Source organism: Panthera tigris, chromosome D4 (assembly GCF_018350195.1).
Source record: "Panthera tigris isolate Pti1 chromosome D4, P.tigris_Pti1_mat1.1, whole genome shotgun sequence".
NCBI lineage: Eukaryota > Metazoa > Chordata > Mammalia > Carnivora > Felidae > Panthera > Panthera tigris.
Genome location: NC_056672.1, coordinates 1,929,057 through 1,950,899, shown reverse-complemented (window position 1 = coordinate 1,950,899; position 21,843 = coordinate 1,929,057). Strand labels below are relative to the sequence as shown.

Here is a 21,843-nt window from a genome sequence, read left to right as displayed (position 1 = left end):
GCAAGGAGCCGCTGTTAACACATACCTAAAACTGTGGAAGCAGCTTTGGAACAGTGTGATAGAGGCTGGAAGACTGTTGAGCCACATAGTAAAAGAACACAAGATTGACATGAAGGGACTGCTAATAGAAATAACAGGAGTTAAAGGTGATTCTGATGAGAGCTCAGAAAGAAAAGAGCTGGAGAGAACACTTCCGTTTTAGAGAATACACAAATAATCATGGAAATAATACTGGCAAAAATATAGACATTAAAGGCCATTCTGATGTCTCAGATGGAAATGAGGTACAGGTTACTGGAAACCATAGGAAATATGATTTTTGTTATAAGGCAATAAAGAACTTCACTGAACTATGTTCTAGTGTTTTGTATAAGGTAGACCTTGTGATTAATGAGACTGGATATTTTAGCTGAAGAGATTTCAGAGCCAAGTGTTGAAGAAATGACTTGGTTTCTCCTGACTGCTTACAGTAAAATGTAAGAGACATAAGATGAGCTGAAGAAAAAAATTGTTAAGCAAAAAGGAACCCAAGCTGAAGATGTGGAAAATTCCATTTATCCACATTGCAAAAAGGAGAGAGAGGGAAGGGGAGAGAAAACTTGTTCTGAAGAGAACACTGAAGGTGTGTCTGAAAAATAATCTGATACAGAGATTAGTATCGATGTAAACCATGAATTTAATCAGCCACCTAGAAGCCAGGAATTGAGATGGAATTATACCAGCAGAAACACTGCCAGCTGGGATTAAACAGAGGAAACAAGACAGAATGAGGAAGGCTGCAGACACGCGTTATCTTTCAAAAAGGGGAAAGAACGACCCTGAAGGCAATTCAGAGGTTGTCAGAGCTGCCAATCCCACAGCAGGCCCAGGGGCAAGGATGCCCACCACTCCTCAGTTTGGCAGGGCCTTCTCAGCCACAGAGGTAGGGGTCACCCATCTGACCTAAAGGGACACTCAACCCAGTGGGTCTGGAGGGTAGAACATCAAACCACACAGGATTATTCATCAACATTAAGATTTAATACGTTCTCCCTTGGTAGGTTTTAGACTTGGTGGGACCCATCACATTTCTCCATTTTGGAATGGGAGTGTGTATCCTATGTCTGTCTACCATTTTATTTTGGAAGTATATAACTTATCTAGTTTCACAAGCTCACAAGAAGAGAGAGATTTTGCTGTAGGATGAATGATACCTAGATTCATGCCTGATCTATATCTGACTTAGATGACATTTACATGAAACTTTGGACTTTAAATCTGATGCTGGGTAAGTCAAGGCTTTGGAGGCTGTTAACAAGAAATAATGTATTTCTGGGGCACCTGGGTGGCTCAGTCGGTTCAGTGCCCAACTCTTGATTTCAGCTCAGGTCATGATCCCAATCAAGCCCCACATTGGGCTCCACACTGAGCATGAAGCCTGCTTAAGATTCTCTCCCGCCCCCGTCTCCCTCCCACCCCTTCAGATAAATTTTTAAAATAATTCATTTTCATGTGAGAAGGACATTGAATTGGGGGGGGGGGGCCTCCAGGGGTGGAATGTTATAGCCTGAATTATATACTGAAATTTCATATACTGAAGCACTGACTCCAATATCAGTGTTTGTAAGGAAGTAACAAAGGTTAAGGGTGGGGCCCTGATCAAACAGGAATGGTACCTCATAAGAGGAAGAGATACTCCAGCTCTCTGTCTCTACCATGTGGGCAAACAGTGAAAAAAGCAGCCATCTACAAACGAGGAAAAGTCCTCACTAGGAACTAAACTGGCCAGCACCTTGATCTTGGACTTTACAGCCTACACAACTGTGAGAAAATAAGATTTCTGTTGCTTAAGCCACCTACTGTGTGGTATTCTTTTATGGCAGCCCTAGCAGACTAATGCGTGGGGTTTCTTTCCAGTGTAAACTTTCTGACGCTGAATAAGGTTTGCATTTTGACACATTTATCACATCCGCAGGGCTTCCCACCTGTGTGGATTCTGTCGTGAAGACAGTGAAAGCTCAGGCTGAAGCGCTCCCCACAGATGCTGCATTGTTACGGCTTTTTCCCCATGCTTCAAGTTCTGTGACACTGGCCAAATTGTGGAAACCCCTCCCACATTTATCACATCTGTTGGGCTTCTCTCTGAAGTATTCTTTGTTGTTGGGCCAGATGTGAGCTACAGATAAAGTACCTCCACGCTCCATACACTCATAGGCTTCCCCCTAGGAGTCTGTGAGAACAAGGCATGAGCTCTAACTAAAGGCTTCCTCACCCTTCCAGAATTTCCAGGGTTTCTCAGGGGGGTGCACTGATTCGGAAAGAGATTTAAGCTGGATTTGAATCCTTTCTTTTCCTACATTTGTCGCATCCATAGGGTTCCTCTCCAGTATGAAATTTCTAACACTGAAGATTCGAATTCTGACTGAAGCTTTTTAAACATTTGGTACACTTGTAAAATTTCTCTCCAGTGTGAATCCTCTGATCCTAAGTTTTGAACTTTGAATGAAGAACTTACTGTCACACACAAAAGGTTTCTCTCCAGAATAGATTTCCTCATGCTGCCTAAGCTCAAAATTGAGTAGGAAGCTTCTGCCACAGTGAGACACTGTGAGTTCTTCTTTCTGAAGTCTCACTCTGTAGGAAGGTCTGCATTTAGACTGACATTGTTTACACGCTCATCACCTCCCCGGGCTCTTGCTCACGTGGAATTTCTCTTGTGGAATATAGGTGCTTGCCAGGAACACAAGAGTCCCTTGGGGAGAGACTTGCAGAAATCTAACCTGAGCCAGTGTCACAAGCTGTCTCCACACCAGGTTCCTGAGGACCGTTCCTCAATGCCAAGAAGAAACCATCATCTGAGATTTCTTCTTTCACAAAACAAGATTGTGTGTCTCCGTCTTTATTGTACAGCTGCCTGTTTTGATTTAGGTTGTGTACATGAATCTTCTCCTACTTGAACATGAGTCCACTGAAGGCAGAGCCTGTGAAGTTTCTGTCCTGAAGTTCTCATTTGCATTAGGCAAAGGATGCCCTGCCTTCTGGCCAAAGTGTCTAAGACCTAAGAAATGCAGATCCAAAGGGGCTCATCAGCCAAACTGGCAATCTAGCACTGTGGCCACACAGTTACCTCTGTCCATGTCTGAGAAAGCAAGCAGGTGTTGGCTCTAGTCACTTTCCAACTGCTAACCCCCCCTTTCATCCTCGGTGCTGACCCTTATAACCTCAGCATCAGTCACAGACCCTAAGCTTCAACATGAAGAAGCAGAAAGTCAGATGGAGGGAGAACATGGAAGCCCAATAAAGCAATAGGCTGTCCTCTCTTGATCCCTCTGGCGATATCCAGGATGCCAGGGTTGAGGCTAGCACAGAGATCCTATCCCAGGGGTGGTAGAGGGCACTGCCAGAGTGCTGCTGGGGCAGAGCCACCCAGATTGGCCTCCCACAGATTTAATGATCTATTTCTATCATTCTGTTTGAAATATTCTCTTAATTTTGCAGTTTCTCCTTTGATGTAAGGATTAGTGAAGAATGTGTCGTTCAGTTTCTAAATATTTGAGATTTACTTAGATATCTTACGGGTCTCTAATATAATTCAACTGGAGTTACAGAATATACACTGTATTCTTTAAATCCCTTCAAATTCACTAAGTCTGTCTTGCTGAGCATACCAAATGTACTTGAAAAAGTATATTCTGCAGTTGCAGGGTAGGGTGTTCTATAATTTTTGATCAAGATGATGAATTTGCTAGTTTTCTTTAAATCCTGTCTTTACTGACTTTTCACCTAGTTGTCCTATCAGTTGCTCAGAGGGGTTAAATCTCTTTTTAAAGGTATAATTGCCTTTTTCTCCCTTTAATTGTCAAGTATTTTAAAGCTTTGTTATTAGACACATACATATATAATTGTCATGTCTTCCTGAAGCTACTCTTTTATTATCATTCTGAAATGGTCTTCTTTCCCTTTGTCATGAAGTGGATTTTATTGATATTACTACATTTTCCTTTTCCACACTGAGCATAGTTAAAATAGAGACTTTGAAGTCTATCTGATTATTTCATCCACAGGATGAATTCTAGGCTGTGAATTATATCTCTAAAAAATTAAAATTTGAAAGATGGGTAAGATTTAGAATAATCAAGAAAAGAGTAGAGGGCTGAGAATCTAAAATGAAGCATGTTCCTAGGAAAGTAAGGAACACAGATATCATGAGAAGAGGAAGAGAGGGAAAAAGCCCATGGTGTGGGTGAGAAGCACCTGGCAGGAGGAAAAGGTAGCTAGTGGTAGAATAGAAAGCAGAGGTGTTCCAGTATCCTGCAGATGGTTTTGAAAGCCAACAAAAAAAGAACACAGACACTCTTTTACAGAGTTGTAGCTCATAAAACTTAAAATACTCGTGTCATCTTACTTGGTCATTTGCGTTGAGAATAACTGACTGTAATCCTAAAATTCATTTCATGAACAAAATTACCCACAGAAACAGGTTCTCAGACATTAAGAACAAGTTAAATTTGCAATGACTGAGAAATAGTGGGATGGGATGGTGAAAATCTGAATGTTTTTAACCTGTAACGAGTCATAGATTTGAATGTGAATGTAAGTGGTTTCTTCATCTTTAAAGATCTGACACTGGGGTAGTCACTAGTTTTAATACAATTTTATCATTAAAATCTATCAAAAATGTCCACAGACCAAAGACATTAAGTTCCAGTGACAGGACATGTCTATCAACTGATGAATAAAAAACAAAATGTCATATATCCATACAATAGAATGTTATCTGACCATGAAGAGGAATGAAATATTACTGACTCGGGCTACGACATGGATGAACCCTGAAAATATGCTAAGTGAAAGAGAACAGATACAAAGAGTACATATTATATGATTCCATTTATATGAAATAACCAGAATAATCAAATCTATAGAGATAGAAAATAGATTAGCACTTGCCAGAGGTCAGGGAAGGGGAGAAGAGTGACTCCTAATGGGTGTGCGATTTCTTTGGGGGTTATGAAAATATTATGGAATTAGATAGTAGTAAGGGTTGCACTACTGAACTATACACTTTAAAATGGCAAAATTTATCAGATGTGAATTATACCTCAGTAGAAAGAAACTTTTAAATGTTTAATTCCATTTGAAGAATGATGACTAATTTATAATTTCTTAAAAATATTATGTATAGAATTAATACCTTGCTTTTATCATATAAATCCTAATTTATATGTAGCACAGTAGGGATTATGAGGAAAAGCACTGCCATTCTGCATTGTATAGTGATGTGCTATCTTGTGGGAAGAGGTCTATTGTGCATTGTTTTATTAGAGATTTAATGGTCAGGAGGAATTTTCTCATTTAGGTTTTCACCACTGAAAGAATAAAAGTGCAGTTTGTCTTCAAAAAAAAAAAAAAAAAAGTTTAATTCCAATGATAGGTAAACCCCTAAATAAGATGGGAGTCTTATAAGAATGGCGGCTGTGGGGCACCTGGTGGCTTAGTCAGTTAAGCATCTGACTTCGGCTCAGGTCACGACCTCACAGTTTGTCAGCGCAAAGCCCACTTCAGATCCTCTGTCCCCTCTCTTTCCCATGCTCCATGTGCACACGTGTGCTCTCTCTCAAAAATAAACAAACACACACACAAAAAGAATGGAGGCTGTGCTATAGGTATCACTATTTGTTGACCAAAGACTCCTTCACACAGCAGACATTCAAAACAAATTTTAAGATTCTGTAAAATAGTGCTAATTTCATACTAGCTAAGAGCCTTTAGGGCCAGCCCCAATCTATGCCACAATCCTAAAGCATATTACAGTTTCTCCTATTAAGCCAAACCCTTTAGACATGCATAAATATCGTGTGTGTATGTAGTCAACAATATATTCAATTAGAACAAAGAACATAGAACATTAGAACATTCTGTATAATTCAGATCAGCCACATACCTAAGTATCTGGAAATGTAATTTAACGAATCCTAAAATACGTAATTTCTATGCCTCAAATAACAAACTTAAACAACCCTTTGTTCTTTCATTCTTTCAAAGTAAGTTAAAATTATGGTCCCTTTATGAAACAAGCCAGTGCCATGTCCCATTTTGGCCAAGAATGCTTCTCTATTAACACCATAAATGGTAAAGTAAAATATAAAAAAGTTTTCTCTCTTACCTTAAGGAACACTCTGAACTGCATGCACTACATAAACATGTTCTCTTAAAGGTATACAAGATTTGACAAAGGAGAGACACACAGTTCTCAATGGTTCTGATGAAGTCAGTCATTTTTAATTTGTACATTAACAGGCAAATGTCCACTATATGAGCCCAGTATTAAGATCAAGTTGAGATTTTCTGCAAAGAAATTCTACACTTGATATGACAGGCACTGAAAAACTGAATGACACTATTTTGTGTAATTGATATAATAAGCACAAAAGTGTCTTACTTGGTATCTATTTAGGTGGTTAGTAAATGTTAACTTTATCCAATTATGTCAAGTTCACATGCTGCCTAGTCTTAAGGATGAGAAAATCTGTCCGAAAGGACATATATTCACTCGGTTACAGTTAACAGTTGAACAACACAGGGGGATAGGGGTGCCAACCCACCATACAGTCAGAAACCTGCGTATAACTTTTGACTCCCCAAAAACTTAATAGCCTATGATTAACCAGAAGCCTTACTGGCAACATAAACAGTCAATGAACACCTATTTTATATGTTATGTATACTATATACTATATTCACACAATAAACTAAAGAAAGTATTAAGAAATTTGTTTAAAAAAAGAAATGCTTAAGGAAGAATAAATGTTTATAGCACTGTCGTGTATTTACTGAAAAAATTCCACATATAAGTGGACCCACATAGTTCAAGTCCATGTTGTTCAGGGATCAACTATACCGCTTATTTCCAAATCCTTGATTTCAACATGGCAAACTCCTTCAAAATCCAGCTTGCTCCAGGTTCAAGCCCCCACTCCTCAGCCTACCTTTGTAGATTCTGGCTGAATCTGGCTCAGAGCAGGGAAAGTGAGTGAGGCAGACTCTTCAGCCATGGGCGGGGGTGGAGACACTGTTTGGCTTCAGCTACTTGTCATCCACCAAAAGGGTGGACTCTGGACAGTGGTAAGCAATCTTTTCTCAAAGAGGTTGGCAATCCAGACCTTCAGATATAATCTTCCAATTTTTAGGTGTGGAAAACTCATTTAAATATAAAGCATGGGGCTGGCCAAACTAAATGTATCCGTGAGTCCCAAGCAGACAGCAGGTCTGCATCCTCACCTCTACACAGAGAAAACTGATGACCAAAGGCCACTGGCTGCTCCAAGCTTTCCAAACAGTGAGGGACGGCCTGCCCAGTCACCCAGTCTCTGATGTGTACTAGACTTGCTGTCACACTCCCACTGGAAGACTTTCTCTCGGTTCTTCAACTTGCCAAGTCCATCAGAGGCAGCTCAGGCAACTCTGAAAAGACCTTTCTCCTGAAAGCCTTCCTTCAATTTTTCAGGCCTTGGGAATCACTGGGCACATAAGCACGAATGTCCTATATTTGTATGTTAATTGTACTAATTATAGTCACACTTTACTGCTTGGTGAATGCCTGAGTCATGAATGGAGCAAGTCTGAGAAAGGGCTCCAGGTTAAGATGGGCCACATCTCCAAAATCGGGGCTAAATATGACCTAACACCACCAGGGGAGCTCCAAGGACAAGGAAAGGCAAGGACTCCATCCTGCAAGAGCTAGGAAGAAATTTCAGGACTCACCTCATCCCTGGTTGTCAGGGGCCCTGGGGCCATATTCCTGGTCAGCTGAGTGCTCTTTCTAGAGAAGAGTCAAGTTGCAGAGGTAGAGCTGGGGAAAGAGAAGAAAGTGAGGGGGCGCTTGGGAGGAGTACCCTTCTATTAGCCTCCCAGTTCAGGGGAGATAAGGCAGGTTGTAGAGGGCATCAGAACAGCCTATTCTTAACCAGTGTCCTGTTAAAAAGGCCCCCCAGAACTAGGCCAGCAGCAGGCTCAGCCCCAATCTCCAGTTGGGAATGGAAGCCTCCAGCCTCCTACAGCTAGGTGAGACTTTTATCACTGTGGGGTTTCTATTAAGCAGGAAAGGGCCTCAGAATACCCACAGGAGAGCACTCACGTTGAGAGCCAAAGTGACCTACCATGGGGAAAACAGAAACTCTCCATCCATATCTGCCCTAAAGCTAAAGGACAAGTCCTAGGAAATCCAAACAGAAAGAGTGTTACAAGTCTCCACAGAATTTGAGGGGAATGTGAAGCAGGGTGGACACCATTATCTGGTTGCCCCCCTCATTTCTATATCCAAGATTGAGTTCCCAAGATTTGAAATGAGACTTGAAATTTAAGAGGCAGTCAGCAAATGGCCCAGGTCTTCAGCACGACAATATCATGAAGAAATAGGAGAGGGAAACCTTTCCTTAGGCAAAGATATTTACAGGATAACCGTTCTTCAGATGTCCTTATATGCTTTGACTAGGTCCTATTTTGCACAGATGAACTGGAAAGCATTTTGGGGATTACAAAGGACACTTCAAGAGGAAGTGGGTGTCAGATGGTGTTAATTATCATGAACATGGTTAGCTGTGATCATGATATTCTGCACATGGGGAAAATAAATTGTTATTAAGTGGTGCTGAAGTACTGAAGAGTGAATTAACATATGTTTAATCTTTTTAAAATGTGAAGCTTTCAACAAGTTAACAGCATAAAAAGAAAAAGAAAGAGAGCTCTTGTAGAAATAAAAAAAAGACTTTAGATACACAGCAACCAAATGCAACACATGGACACTGTTTTGGCAGTTTTGAGCAATCCAGGAAATATGAACACTGAATGTCAGAGAACAGTAAAGGAGTAACATTAATTTTGTCAGGTTCACAGGTTAAAAACAGGCTGTGCTGACAGCCTCTGCAAATAACTGTGGTCATGCTTAAAGAAAGAGTGGAAAAGCCACCAATCACAGTACTGCTTAGTGCTGAGAAAACAGATGCTGTCCCTGAAGAACAGGAACAAGGCAAGGATGTCCCCTCTCATCTCTCCTATGAACATCACATTGGAAGTCCTACCTAACCTAAGAAGACAAAAAAAAGAAATAACGGTACACAGATTGAAAAGGAAAAAACAATACTATCTTTGTCTGCAGATGACCTGATTGACTATATAGAAAATACCAAAAAGTCAAGAAATTTCTGGCACTAAGAAGTGATTATATTGAGGCTGCAGGATACAAGGTTAGTAATATGAAAAAAATCAACTATTTGCCTATATACCAGCCACGAACAAATGGAATTTTAAATTAAAAACACCACAACACTTATATTAACACCCAGAAAAACGAAATACTTAGGTATAAATCTAAAACAAATTTGCATAAAATCTGTGTGAGAAAAATTATAAAACTTCTTAAAAAATCAAAGAATATCTAAATAAATGGAGAGATATCAGTCAGTTAAGCATCTGACTCTTGATTTTGGCTCAGGTAATGATCTCATGGTAATGGGATCAAGCCCCAAGTCGGACTCTGTGCTGACAGCATGGAGCCTTCTTGGGATTCTCTCTCTCTCTCTCTCTCTCTCTCTCTGCCCCTTCCCCTCTTGTGCACACGCATGCTCTCTCTCTCTCTAATAAATGTGCACAGCAGGGTACAACAGAACCTATTCTTCATAAGGCCATGACTTTCAAGACCAGGAGTTGTATGTAGCTGACTTTCCTAACACAGAGAAAATGCACAGAGACTTAGACAAAATGAAGAGAGGAGTATATCCCAAATGAAAGAACAGGACAAAATCACAGCAAGAGAGCTAAACGAAACAATGATAAGTAATATGCCTGATAGAGAATCTAAAGTAAGTTTTATAAAAATTCAAATACTCACTGGACTTGAGAAAAGATTGGAGAACTTCAGTGAGACCCTCGACAAAGAGACAGAAAACATAAAAGAACCAATCAGAGATGAACTTAACTGAAATTAAAAATACACTAGAGAGAATAAGCCCTAGACTAGAGGAAGCAGAAGAACGGATCAGTGACCTGGAGGACAAAAGTAATGGAAAGCAATCAAGCTGAACAGGAGAAAAAATAATAATAAATGAAAACAAAAAACTCAGCAACACCATCGAGAGTAATAATATATGCATTATAGGGATCCAAAAAGAAGAAAAGAGAGAAAAGGGAACAGAAAATTTATTTGAAAAAATAATGGTTAAAAATTTCCCATATTTGGGGAAAGGAACAGAATTCCAGATCCAAGAGACACAGAGAGTCCCCCACAAAATAAATTCAAGACACATAGTTATTAAAACGGCAGAAAATACTGATAACAAGAGAATTTTAAAAGCATCAAGAGAAAAAAGTTACCCACAACAAAACCCCATAAGGCTATCAGCTGATTTTTCAGAAGAAGCTTTGCAAGCCAGAGGAAGTGGCATGATATATTCAAAGTGCTAAAAGGAAAAAACCTGCAACTAAGAATCTGGCAAGGCTAGGGGCACCTGGGTGGCTAAGTTGGTTAAGCGTCTGACTTTGGCTCAGGTCACTATCTCGCAGTTTGTGGGTTCGAGCCCCGCATCGGGCTCTGTGCTGACAGCTCGGAGCCTGGAGCCTGCTTTGGATTCTCTGTCTCCTTCTCTCTCTGCCCCTCCCCCACTTGTGCTCTGTCTCTCTCTATCAAAAATAAATAAATGTAAAAAAAAAATTTTTTTTAAGAATCTGGCAAGGCTATCATTCAGAATGAAAGGATAAATAGCTTCCCAGACAAACAAAAGGTTAAAGAAATTCATGACCACTAAACCAACCCTGTAAGAAATGTTAAAGGAAACTTCATGAGTGGAAAGAAAAGGCCATAACTATGAGTGGAAAGAAAAGGACAGAACTAGGAGTAAGAAAAGTAGGAAGCATAAAAGCAGTAAAATTAAGTACACCTATAAAAATCAGTCAAGGGATTCACAAAATAAAAGGATATAAAGTATGACACCATATAACTAAAACATGGGAGAGGAATAAAGAACGGGTTCAAACTCCTACAGCCATCAACTCATTATAAACTGCTGTATGCATAAGATGTCATCTATAAACCTAATGGTAATCACAAATCAAAAGCCAATAATAGATATGCAAAAAAAAAGGAAGTAATCCAAATATATCACTAAAAAAAGCCAGCAAACTGTGAGAAGAGACCAAGAGAAAAAAGGAACAGAAAAGAACTACAAAAAAAATCATAAAACAAGTAACAAAATGGTAGTAAGTACATAGCTAACAATAATCATCTTGAATGTAAATGGACTAAATGCTACAATCAGAAGACACAGGGTGGCAGAATGGATTAAAAAGAAACAAACAAAAAAAAACCCCAAGATCCATCTATATGCTGCCCAAAAGAGCCAGACACACACAGATTAAAAGTTAAGGGATGGAAAGGCATTTATCATGCAAGTGGTAGTGATAAGAGAGCCAAGGCACAGTGTCAGAGAAAGTATGCCAAGCCTGTTTTTAACCTGTGAACCTGACACTGTGCCTTGGCTCTGACACTGGCCATAGCAACATTTTTCTAGATATGTCTCCTGAAGCAAGGAAAACAAAAGTAAAAATAAACCATTGGAATTACATCAAAATAAAAAGCTTCTGCACAGCAAAGGAAATAATCAAAAAAACTAAAAGACCTACTGTATGGGAATATATATACTGGCAAGGTACGTATGCAATAAAGGGGTTAGTATCCAAAATATATAAAGAATACAAAATATATAAAGAACTAATACAACTCAACACCAAAAAACAAAACAAAAACTAGTCCAATGACAAATGGGCAGAGACAAGAATAAACATTTCTCCAGAGAAGACAGATGCCCAACAGACACATGAAACGATCCTCAATATCACTCATCAGGGAAATGCAAATCAAAAGCCACCTTACACCTGTCAGAATGGCTAAAATAAAAAATACAGGAAACAACAAGTGTTGGCAAGGATGTGGAGAGAAGAAAACTTTGTGCTTTATTGATGGGAATGCAAACAAGTGCAGCCACTGTGGGAACAGTATGGAGGTCCCTCAAAAAATTAAAAATAGAACTACCATATGATGAAGTCATTTCACTACTGGGTATTTACCCAAAGAATATGAAAACAGTAACACAAACAGATATATGTACCCCTATGTTTGCTGTAGCATTATTTACAAGAGCAAAGATATGGAAGCAACCTAATTGTCTATTGATGGATGGATAAAGAAGATGTGATACACACACGCGCGCACACGCACACATAGTGGAATTAATCAGCCATAAAAAACAAGAATGAAATCTTGTCATTTACAACAAGAATGGATCTAGAAGGGACAATGCTACGTGAAACAAACCAGTCAGCAAAAGACAAATACCATATGGTTTCATTCATATGTGGAATTTAAGAAACAAAACAAAGGAAAAAAAGAGACCAAAAAAGACTTTTAACTATAGAGAACAAAGTGATAGTTACCAGAGAACAGGTAGGTGGGGGGGGATGGGTGAAACAGGTGAAAGGGATTAAGAATACACTTATCCCGATGAGTACTGAGTAATGTATACAATTGTTGAATCACTGTATTGTACACCTGGAACTAATACAACAGTGTATGTTAACTATACTGGAATTTTTAAGAGAGAAACCCCTCAAAATGGGTTTCTCACCTAAATGTGAGAACTGAAACCATAAAATTCCTAAAAGAAAACAGAGGCAGTAACTTCTTTGACATCAGCCATCACAGCATTTTCCTAAATATGTCTCCTCAGTCAAGAAAAACAAAAGCAAGAATAAACTATTCAGACTACATCAAAATAAAAAGGGTTTTCACAGTAAAGGAAACCATCAGCAAAACAAAAAGGCAACCTACTGAATGGGAGGAGATATTTGCAAACGATATATCCAATAAGTGTTTAATATCCAAAATACATAAAGAACTTCTACAGTACCACAAAAAATAATTTTCTTAATTGTCAAAGGACCTGAATGACATTTTTCCAAAGAAGACATACAGATAGCCAACCGACACATGAAAAGATGCTCAACATCACCTATCATCAGAGAAGTGCAAATCAAAACTACAATGAAATATCACCTCACACCATTCAGAAAGGCTAGTATTAAGAAGACAAATAACAAGTGTTGGTAAGGATATGATGAAAAAAGAACCCTTACATACACACTGTTGGTAGGAATGTAAATTGGTACAACCACTGTGTTCAACAGTATGGAGTTTCCTCAGAAATTTAAAAATAGAATACCATATGATCTAGTAATTTCACTATTATTTACCCAAAGAAAATGAAAATGCTAATCTGAAAAGATACATGCACCCCTATGTTTATTACAGCATTATCTAAAATAGCCCAGATACGGAAACAATGTGTGCCTATTGATAGATAAATGGATAAAGAACAAAAACACATGAACCAGTAAAAAACAGACTCACAGAGAACAAAATGGTGGTTGTCAGAGGGGAGGTGGTGGAGGTATAGGCAAAATAGATAAAGGGGATTAAGAAAAACTTCCAGTTATAAAATAAGTAAGTTATGGAGATGAGAAGGAGTATAACATTGTATGGTGACAGATGGTGACATTTGTTGTGGTAAGCACTGAATAATGTACAGAATTAAGTCAATATGTTGTACACCAACTGATATAATAATGTATGGTAATTATATTTCAATAAAATTTAATAAAAAATTTTTTTAATTCCTAACAGATGCATACTGAAGTATTCACTGGTAAAATGATATCTGGGATTTGCTGCAAAATACTTCAGCAGAGAAAACCAAAAAGGAAGAGAGGAAGAGCAGAATGTTGACAATTGCTGAAGCCGATGCACAGATGCTCTTTGAAAATTCTCGCTATCTTTGTATTTGTAAAATTTTCATAATAAATTTTAAATTTAATAATCCCATTTCCCTCCACACCCTCAAAACTAAGAAAAGTAGAAGAAACTTTAAAGGTAGTGTCATTAATGTCACCAACAGAAGTTCATGTCATTAGGGGCTGAGACCAAGGATCAGGAGAAAATTTGGGGGTGTGGGGAGCCTGGTGGCTCAGTTGGTTAAGTGTCCAACTTTGGTTCAGGTCATGATCTCATGGTTTGTGGGTTCAAGCTCCACATCTGCCTCTGTGCTGACAGCTCAGAGTCTGGAGCCTGTTTCAGATTCTCTCTCTCTCTCTCTCTCTCTCTCTCTGCCCCTCCCCTGCTCGTGCTCTCTCTCAAAAATAAACATTAAAAAACTTTATGAAAATGAATTTAATTAGCATTAGATGTATGAGACAGTCTAAAAATAGAGCACCTCTCTTTTTAAATTTTCATTAACTTTGAAAGTTAAAGAACAGCTAGCTCCGTGGTAAAAGTTATTTAATCCTCTACTGTACCATTTACCTTTCTACAAAATGAATATTCTACCACATAAGGTGCAAGATGGCTGAGGAAATAAAAATATGGCCAACACAAGACTACTGTTCTCAAAACAGCACCTCTCACCATCTTTGTTTTGGCAACACCACAAGGCCCTGAGAATACAGCAGAGTGAACGTATGGAGATGCTGAAAAGCTCCTGAATGAAGGCAGAGGATGTGCCCAGGGAGGACACCCTGTGCAGGAATGTGTCCTTTCAAGAACAAGCCTGGCTTCCTGGGAATCCACCTGCAGCTCTGACCCCACAGGGCATACTACACACACACTAAAGCCGACACCACAAGTACAGGAGGAGGTGGTGCCCATCCACAACAGGCTACCGGGCCCCTAGGAGTCCTCCCCTCCCTAACAGGCAGTTAGTTCCCTCTGGATTGAGGGGGAGTAGGGAGGGGAGACTGCTTCAGGGCCCACCTGGGCACACCAGAAGTAGTTCCCTCCCTTAGGAGTCTCTCCTGGCCCAGAGAGCAGGCTGGAAACCTCCAAGTATGCAACTGGGTTCCACTCCACTGAAATACTGGAAGCAGGCAGGGAAGGTCAGGACAACCCCAGGAACAGTCAGGGTGTGGGTTTTGGAGCAAACCTGCTCTGAACGCATGCTGACGCCCAGGAGATTAATCCTCTATGTGCCGGGGGGGGGGGGGGGGGGGGCACTTAGCATGGGTCAGACACAGGTTTTAACTCTTTCCACACTCCACTCCAGGAGGTTCGGTACCTTGCCCAGGATGAGGCAGTGAGAAAGGGGCAGGTCTGGATTTGAACTCTCCCTACAAGGAAGGGGCGTCGGGGGCTCCGACAGCAAGCCTGGCACAGGCCCGTGGGCAGACACAGTGCCCAAAGAGATGTACACTTGGGGGTTGCAGGCTGGGGGAGAAAAGCTAGGGTTCTCGTTGATAACTGGTGGATCAGACTGATGAACCCATAGAACTTCCCGGCTACTCCTGGGTACGCTCGAGTTTCATTTTCACAAAGGAAAGTTTAAGGCCGGAGTTCTCACCATTCATTCCCTCTCCCACCTCCGGTGACTAGGGGATGTAGGGAAAGTGCTCTGCCCGGTAGGGTCCACTCCAATGGCACCACCCCATGCTCCTGGAAGGGCCCCAGGAGGGGGCTGACACAAGCGGAAAGCGCCGAAGGGGACCCAAGGGCTCCCCACGCAACCCGGGGATGTCTGACCCCGCCGGGCCCTTCCAACGCCCCGAGGAGCCCACGGTCCCGAGGCAGCTGACCCGAGTCTCCGCCCCGGCTGCCCCCACCATCGAGGCGAGGTTGGGTATCTGCCCCAGGCCAATCTTCCTCCAAAACCTGGGGGCGGGTGGCGAAGCGGCACCCGCATCACCAGAGCCGGCTTCGCCGAGCAGCGCCGCCCCACCGCCCGTGTGCCCCAAGTCGCCCAGGCCAGCCCGGCTCCTGCAGGACGGGTCGCTGGGCCCCCAGCCCCGCCTGACGGCGCTTCCCCCAGACTCCCGCCCACAGCCCCTCCCAGGTGGGCCGCCCCAACCCCGCCGGGAAACCCAAACCTCCAGCAACCCGCGGCGACAGCGAACCGACCCCGTCCGCTCCCGCCCGACTCTCCCCACCGAAGTGCCCCGGAACGGCGGCAGCGGCGGAATCACTCACCACAAGCGCGCAAGGACGGTCACCAGCCACCAGCGACGCCGGCGGGCGCAGGACAGCACTACCCACAGTGCCCCGGGGTGCGCTACCCACAGTGCCCCGGGACGCGGGACTGCGCTACCCACAGTGCCCTGGGAGAGGGTCTTCAATACCCACAATGCCTCAGACCACAGCGCGCTGCGCCGCCCCCTCCCGGCCAGGGCGGGGTCTAGGGCGACCTCATCTGGTACTTGCCCCTGAGCTCCATGGGATGCCTCAACTGAAGGGATTGGGTTACAGTCCGTTCGTTGGGCTCTTGAAGAGATTGTGAAAAGTCAGGTGAGCAAAATCAAACTGACTTTCAGGTGCAAGAGAAGGGTGGTTTAGGTGAGCAGAAGGTCGTCTTAATTTATAGAGCCTTGTAATTTTCGTTTAATAATAATAAAGTCAGTTACCTGGATGTGTGTCCTCCATCCTGAAGATTCACCCCTGTGAATCTTAATTTGAATAACAGTATGAAATAAACGAACTTCTTAAAAAATGCCAAAGGTACTGGCATTTTTCTTTGTTAAAGAAGGTCATGAAGTTTTTAAAAAAAAAAAAAAACATGGGGGTGCATGGGTGGCTCAGTTGGTTGAGCTTCCAGCTCTTGGCCTCGGCTCAAGTCATGATCCCAGGATCATGAGACTGAGGCCCCCCACCCACCCTGTGTCCGGCTCAACTAGCCCTGAGGAATGAGGATGGTATTCACCATGAAAATGTTGTAAAACTGGCCAAACAGCACAGATTTGTCAAACCACCTGACTGGTAAAAGGGGTTCACAGGTGAATTCTCCCAAACATTTAAAGAAGAGTTAATACCTATTCACCATAATCAAGTGGGATTTTTTTCAGGAATGCAAGGAATAGTCACAAATATTTACTATTCACAAATCAATGTGATTTGCTACATCAAGAGAAAGGATTAAAATCATATGATCATCTCTATATATGCAGAAAAAGCATTTGACAAAGTACAACATCCATTCATGATAAAAATTCTCGACAAAGTGGGTTTAGAGGGAAGATACCACATCTTAATAAAGGCCACATATGAAAAACCTGCAGCTAGCATCATATACAATGGTAAAAAGCTGAGAGCTCTTCCTCTAAGGTCAGGAACGAGACAAGGATGGCCACTCTTGCCACTTTTATTCAACATAGTACCAAAAGTCCTGGACACAGCAATCAGACCAGAAAAATAATAGGCATTCATATTGGCAAAGAAGAAGTTAAACTATCACTATTTTCAGATGACATAATAGTATACATAGAAAATCGTAAAAGAATCCACCAAAAAACTAGAATAAGTCAGTAAAGTTGCAGGATACAAAATTAATTCCCAGAAATTGGTAGCATTTCTATTCCCTAATAATGAAGTAGCAGAAAGAGAAATAAAGAAAACAGTCCCATTTACAATTGTACCAAAAAAGAATAAAATACCTAGGAATAAACTTAAAGAGGTGAAAGACCTGTACTCTGAAAACTATAAAACATTGATGAAAGAAATTGAAGATGACACAAATGAAAAGATATTCCATGCTCATGAATTGGAAGAATGAATTGGAAGAATGAATTGGAGGAATAAACATTGTTAAAATGTCCATAATACTCAAAGCAATCTACAGATTTAATGCAATCCCTATCAAAATACCAATAGCATTTGTCACAAAACTAGAAATAATACCAAAATTTGTGTGGATCCACAAAAGACCCAGAATAGCCAAAGCAATCTTGAGAAAGAAAAACAAAGCTAGAGGTATCACAATTCCAGATTTCAAAATATACTACAAAGCTGTAGTAATCAAATCGGTATGGTACTGGCACAAAAGCAGACACATTGATCAATGGATCATAATAAAGCACCCAGAAATAAGCCCACTATTATACAGTCAATTAATCTACAACAAAGGAGGCAAGAGTATACAGTGGGGGGAAAGATATTCTCTTTAATAAATAATACTGAGGGGCAACTGCATGGCTCAGTTGGTTGGGCACCCAACTTCAGCTCAGGTAATGGTCTCGCAGTTTGTGGGTTTGGGCCCCGCGTCTAGCTCTGTGCTAACAGCTGTTAGCCTGGAGCCTGCTTCCAATTCTGTGTCTCCCTCTCTCTCTGCTCCTCCCCCTCTCTTTCTCTCTCCCTCTCTCTCTCTTTCTCAAAAATAAACATTAATTTTTTTTTAATTTTAAAAAATAAATAATACTGAGAAAACTGGACAGCCACATGTAAAAGAATGAAACTGGACCACCATGCCAAAAAATAAACTCAAAATGAATTAAAGGCATAAATGTGAGACCTGAAACCACTAAAAATCCTGAAAAAAACAGAGGCAGCAATTTCTCTAACATAGGGGACATTTTTCTAGTTATGCATTCCAAGAGAAGGAAAACAAAAACCAAAATAAATTATTGGGACTATACCAAAATAAAAAGGGTTTGCATAGCAAAGTAAACCACCAACAAAACAAAAAGGCAACCTATTGAATTAGAGAAGTATTTGCAAATGATACATCTAATAATGGGTTAATATCCAAAATACAGAGAGCTTATATAACCGAACACCAAAAAAAAAAAAAAAATCCAATTTAATAAATGAGCAGAAATTCTGAATAGACATTTTTCCAAAGAAGACATATGTATGGCCAAGAGACACATGAAAAGATGCTCAACATCACTGATCATTAGTAAAATGCCAATCAACACCGCAATGAGATATCACCTCACATCTGTCAGAATGTCTAAAATCAAAGAGATAAGAAACAAGTGTTGACAAGAATATGGAGAAAAAGGAAACTTCATACACTGTTGATGGGAATGTAAACTTTTATAGCCACTGTGGAAAACAGTAGAGGTTCTGTAAAAGTTAAAAATAGAAATACTATATGATCCGATAATTCTACTACTGAGTACCCAACAAAAACTAAAATACTAACGTGAAAAGATACATGCACTCCTATGTTTATGGCAGCATTTATCTATAAGAGCCAAGTTATGGAAGCAACCTAAGTGTCCATCAATAGACAAATTGATGAGGAAGATGTGGTATGTATACACATACATACACACACAGACACACACACACACACACACACACACACAATGGAATATTATGCAACCATTAAAAAATATGAAATCACGCCATTCATAAAAACATGGATGAACCTAAAGAGTATCATGCTAAGTGAAATAAGTCAGACTGAGAAAGACAAATAACATGATTTCACTGTGTGGATCTTTAAAAAAAATGAATAAACAAATAAGCAGAATCAGAACTTTAAATACAGAGAAGAAATGGATGGTTGCCAGAGAAGAGGAGAGTGAGGGCATAGGAAAAATGGGTGAAGGGGAGTGGGACATACAGGCTACCGGTTAGGGAATGAATAAATCATGGGAATAAAAGGTCCAGCATAAGGAATACAGTCAATAATATGATAGTGATGTATGGTGACAGATAGTAGCCACACTTACGGGGAATATAGCATAATGTATAAACTTTTCAAATCACTATGCTGTACACCTGAAACTATTATAATAGAGTGTGTCGATTACACTGAAATAAATAAAATAAATTACTTTTGGTTAAATCAGTGCACATGAGGAAGGACCATAGTCGTGTGTGTGTGTGTGAGAGAGAGAGAGACAGAGAGAGACAGAGAGAGAGAGTGTGTGTGTGCACATGAGCAGGGGAGGGACAATGGGAGAGGGAGACAGAGAATCTTAAACAGGCTCCACACTCAGCATGAAGCCCACCACAGGGCTTGATCTCACAACCCTGGGATCATGACCTGAGCCAAAATCAAGAGTTCACACTCAACCAACTGAGCCACCCAGGCACCCCTGACCATAGTCTTTTTAAACATAAAACTAGCTGGAGTACCAGTGTGTGTTGGGGGGAGTATTCTCAAAGTATTTTGATGATGGGGATCCCATTTCTTAGAGATTTTTCTCTACAGCAAAGAGAAAAATCCTGAAAAAAACACAATTTCAGCAGGAATAGTCTGGGTCCAGAAGGAATCAGACCAAAGCTAGCATGGTTCCAGTAGGAACAGGCAATTCCAAAAAGAAGTTGGATTGAAGGCTAAATAAGTACTCTCAGAAAAAATAAAGCCTTAAAACAGATCCTGAATAAAGCCTAGAGAGCTGGAACACAAAGAGAGAAGAGCTCAAAATCCAGGAGAAAATCTACCCTCAAACTAAAGAGCCAGCAGGACCCAATGAGCCTGGTTTGCTCTGAGGAGACCAGCACCCATTTGCTTCCTAGTCTTGGAGTGGTTTAGGGTCTTTGCTGGATCTCACTTCTGATTAGCAAGTAATGTTAACTTTAGGAATAAGACAGCCAGTTATTCAACCAGCGAAAGCTGGGTTTATTTGGGAACAGCATAGGATTGCAATCTGGGACAAGCAAGCTCCAGCAAATGGTAGGCGAGCCCAGAAATTCAAAGAATGAAAAGTTATTTTATAGAGGAAAGGGGGATTTGGGAGGAGATGTTGTAAACTACAAGTCCATTGGTGTAAACATGGAGCTGAAAGTGCATTCAGCTGAAAGCTGAAACATGGCTTCTCATTGGCTGAACTGTGACAGTCTCTCATTGGCTGGGGAGTTGCTAGGGAGGAAGAAATCTTACTTTCTCCTGCTGGGTTAGTAAATTAGTAGCTACAGTAGTGTCTACTTGCAAAGTGCACCTCTTCCTGTTGGGTCTGCAGTTGACCATGAGTGGTAATTAGGGAGGGTGTGACAGTTCTCCCTGCTGTCCTCCTGACTCAATACTAAACCAGATTTCCTTTTATTAATTTTTACAAAGTAAATGTGAAAACACTTAAATCTATAGTGATTAAAACTAAAATTATTTGACTAATACAAAAAAATCACTGATTTGATGTAATAGAACAGAGAGCTCAGAAACATCAAGGTCTTTATAAAGAGACACACCTCTTTTTCTAGGAATTTAACAAGTGTTTTCAAGTTACTTCTATTAGCTTCTGCTCAAAATGAAGTAACAGGAACCAGATTTAACCTCCTGCCTAAAATAACTTTTAAAGGACAAAACATACCGGAAAGTAGGTTTGAAGACATTGGATATAAGACAATGAAGAGCAGAGAACCTTGGGAGGTCAGTAATAAACCAGGTGAGCCCTTGAACTTTCTGGATGGAGAGAAAGTTCAGGTCACACAGTCCAGAGAAGGGAAACCCAAGTGGGGATGCTCCTCAAGTGTCAGCTGAGTGCTGACCAACACATGTGTGTGCAACCCCGAGCAAGGAACCACTGGATGGGATTAGAAAGAAATACTGTGAGCTCACATAGGCCAGAAACCGCCCCTGTTCCCACCAGATAGAATGAAAAATCTTCATAATTCACATGGCCTGGAATAAAGTACTCAAAAGGTTTTGTCTCAATAGTGGGGCAAAATTAGACCTGAATGCTTGATAGATAATTCTTATATTAAATTTGGGGGAGAAAACATATGTCTTAGGAATCTTAGAAGTCACTTTCATTTTTACATGAATTATGTATTCAGAATCACACATATTCTTATATAAATAAAATTTTAAAGAAGACTGAATTCATGGTCTCCATAAAGTGAGCTGTACACTTAATATGATCCAATCAAATAGCATTTGCATACTTTTCAACACCACAAAGCAATTATCTGGATGACTATATTTTCAATACAATGGTGACAAACAATAGAGCTTAATTTTCTGTATCATTAGCATTTTAATACAAAACTATAATAATCAGTGTGATGATGGTCTGAGTCAGCTGAATGGAACTAAAGGGAACTAGGAA

At 40.5% G+C, this 21,843-nt stretch overlaps 1 protein-coding gene across 5 annotated transcripts in view; it reads right to left on the bottom strand.

Annotated features, from left to right (window-relative positions):
• The window catches only part of ZNF169 (zinc finger protein 169), a 58,563-nt gene that overhangs the window by 30,797 nt on the left and 5,923 nt on the right, over positions 1-21,843 (bottom strand). For 2 of the 5 annotated variants that reach the window (XM_042963348.1, XM_042963351.1), the window contains exon 3: positions 7,744-7,831. In XM_042963348.1, the coding sequence (XP_042819282.1) occupies positions 7,744-7,776 (33 nt within the window). In that variant the 5' untranslated portion in view covers positions 7,777-7,831. Of the gene's footprint in view, positions 1-7,743; positions 7,832-15,416; positions 15,501-16,039; positions 16,128-21,843 lie in introns of those variants that run through there. The other 3 variants (XM_007097326.3, XM_042963350.1, XM_042963352.1) reach the window with 3 other exon arrangements.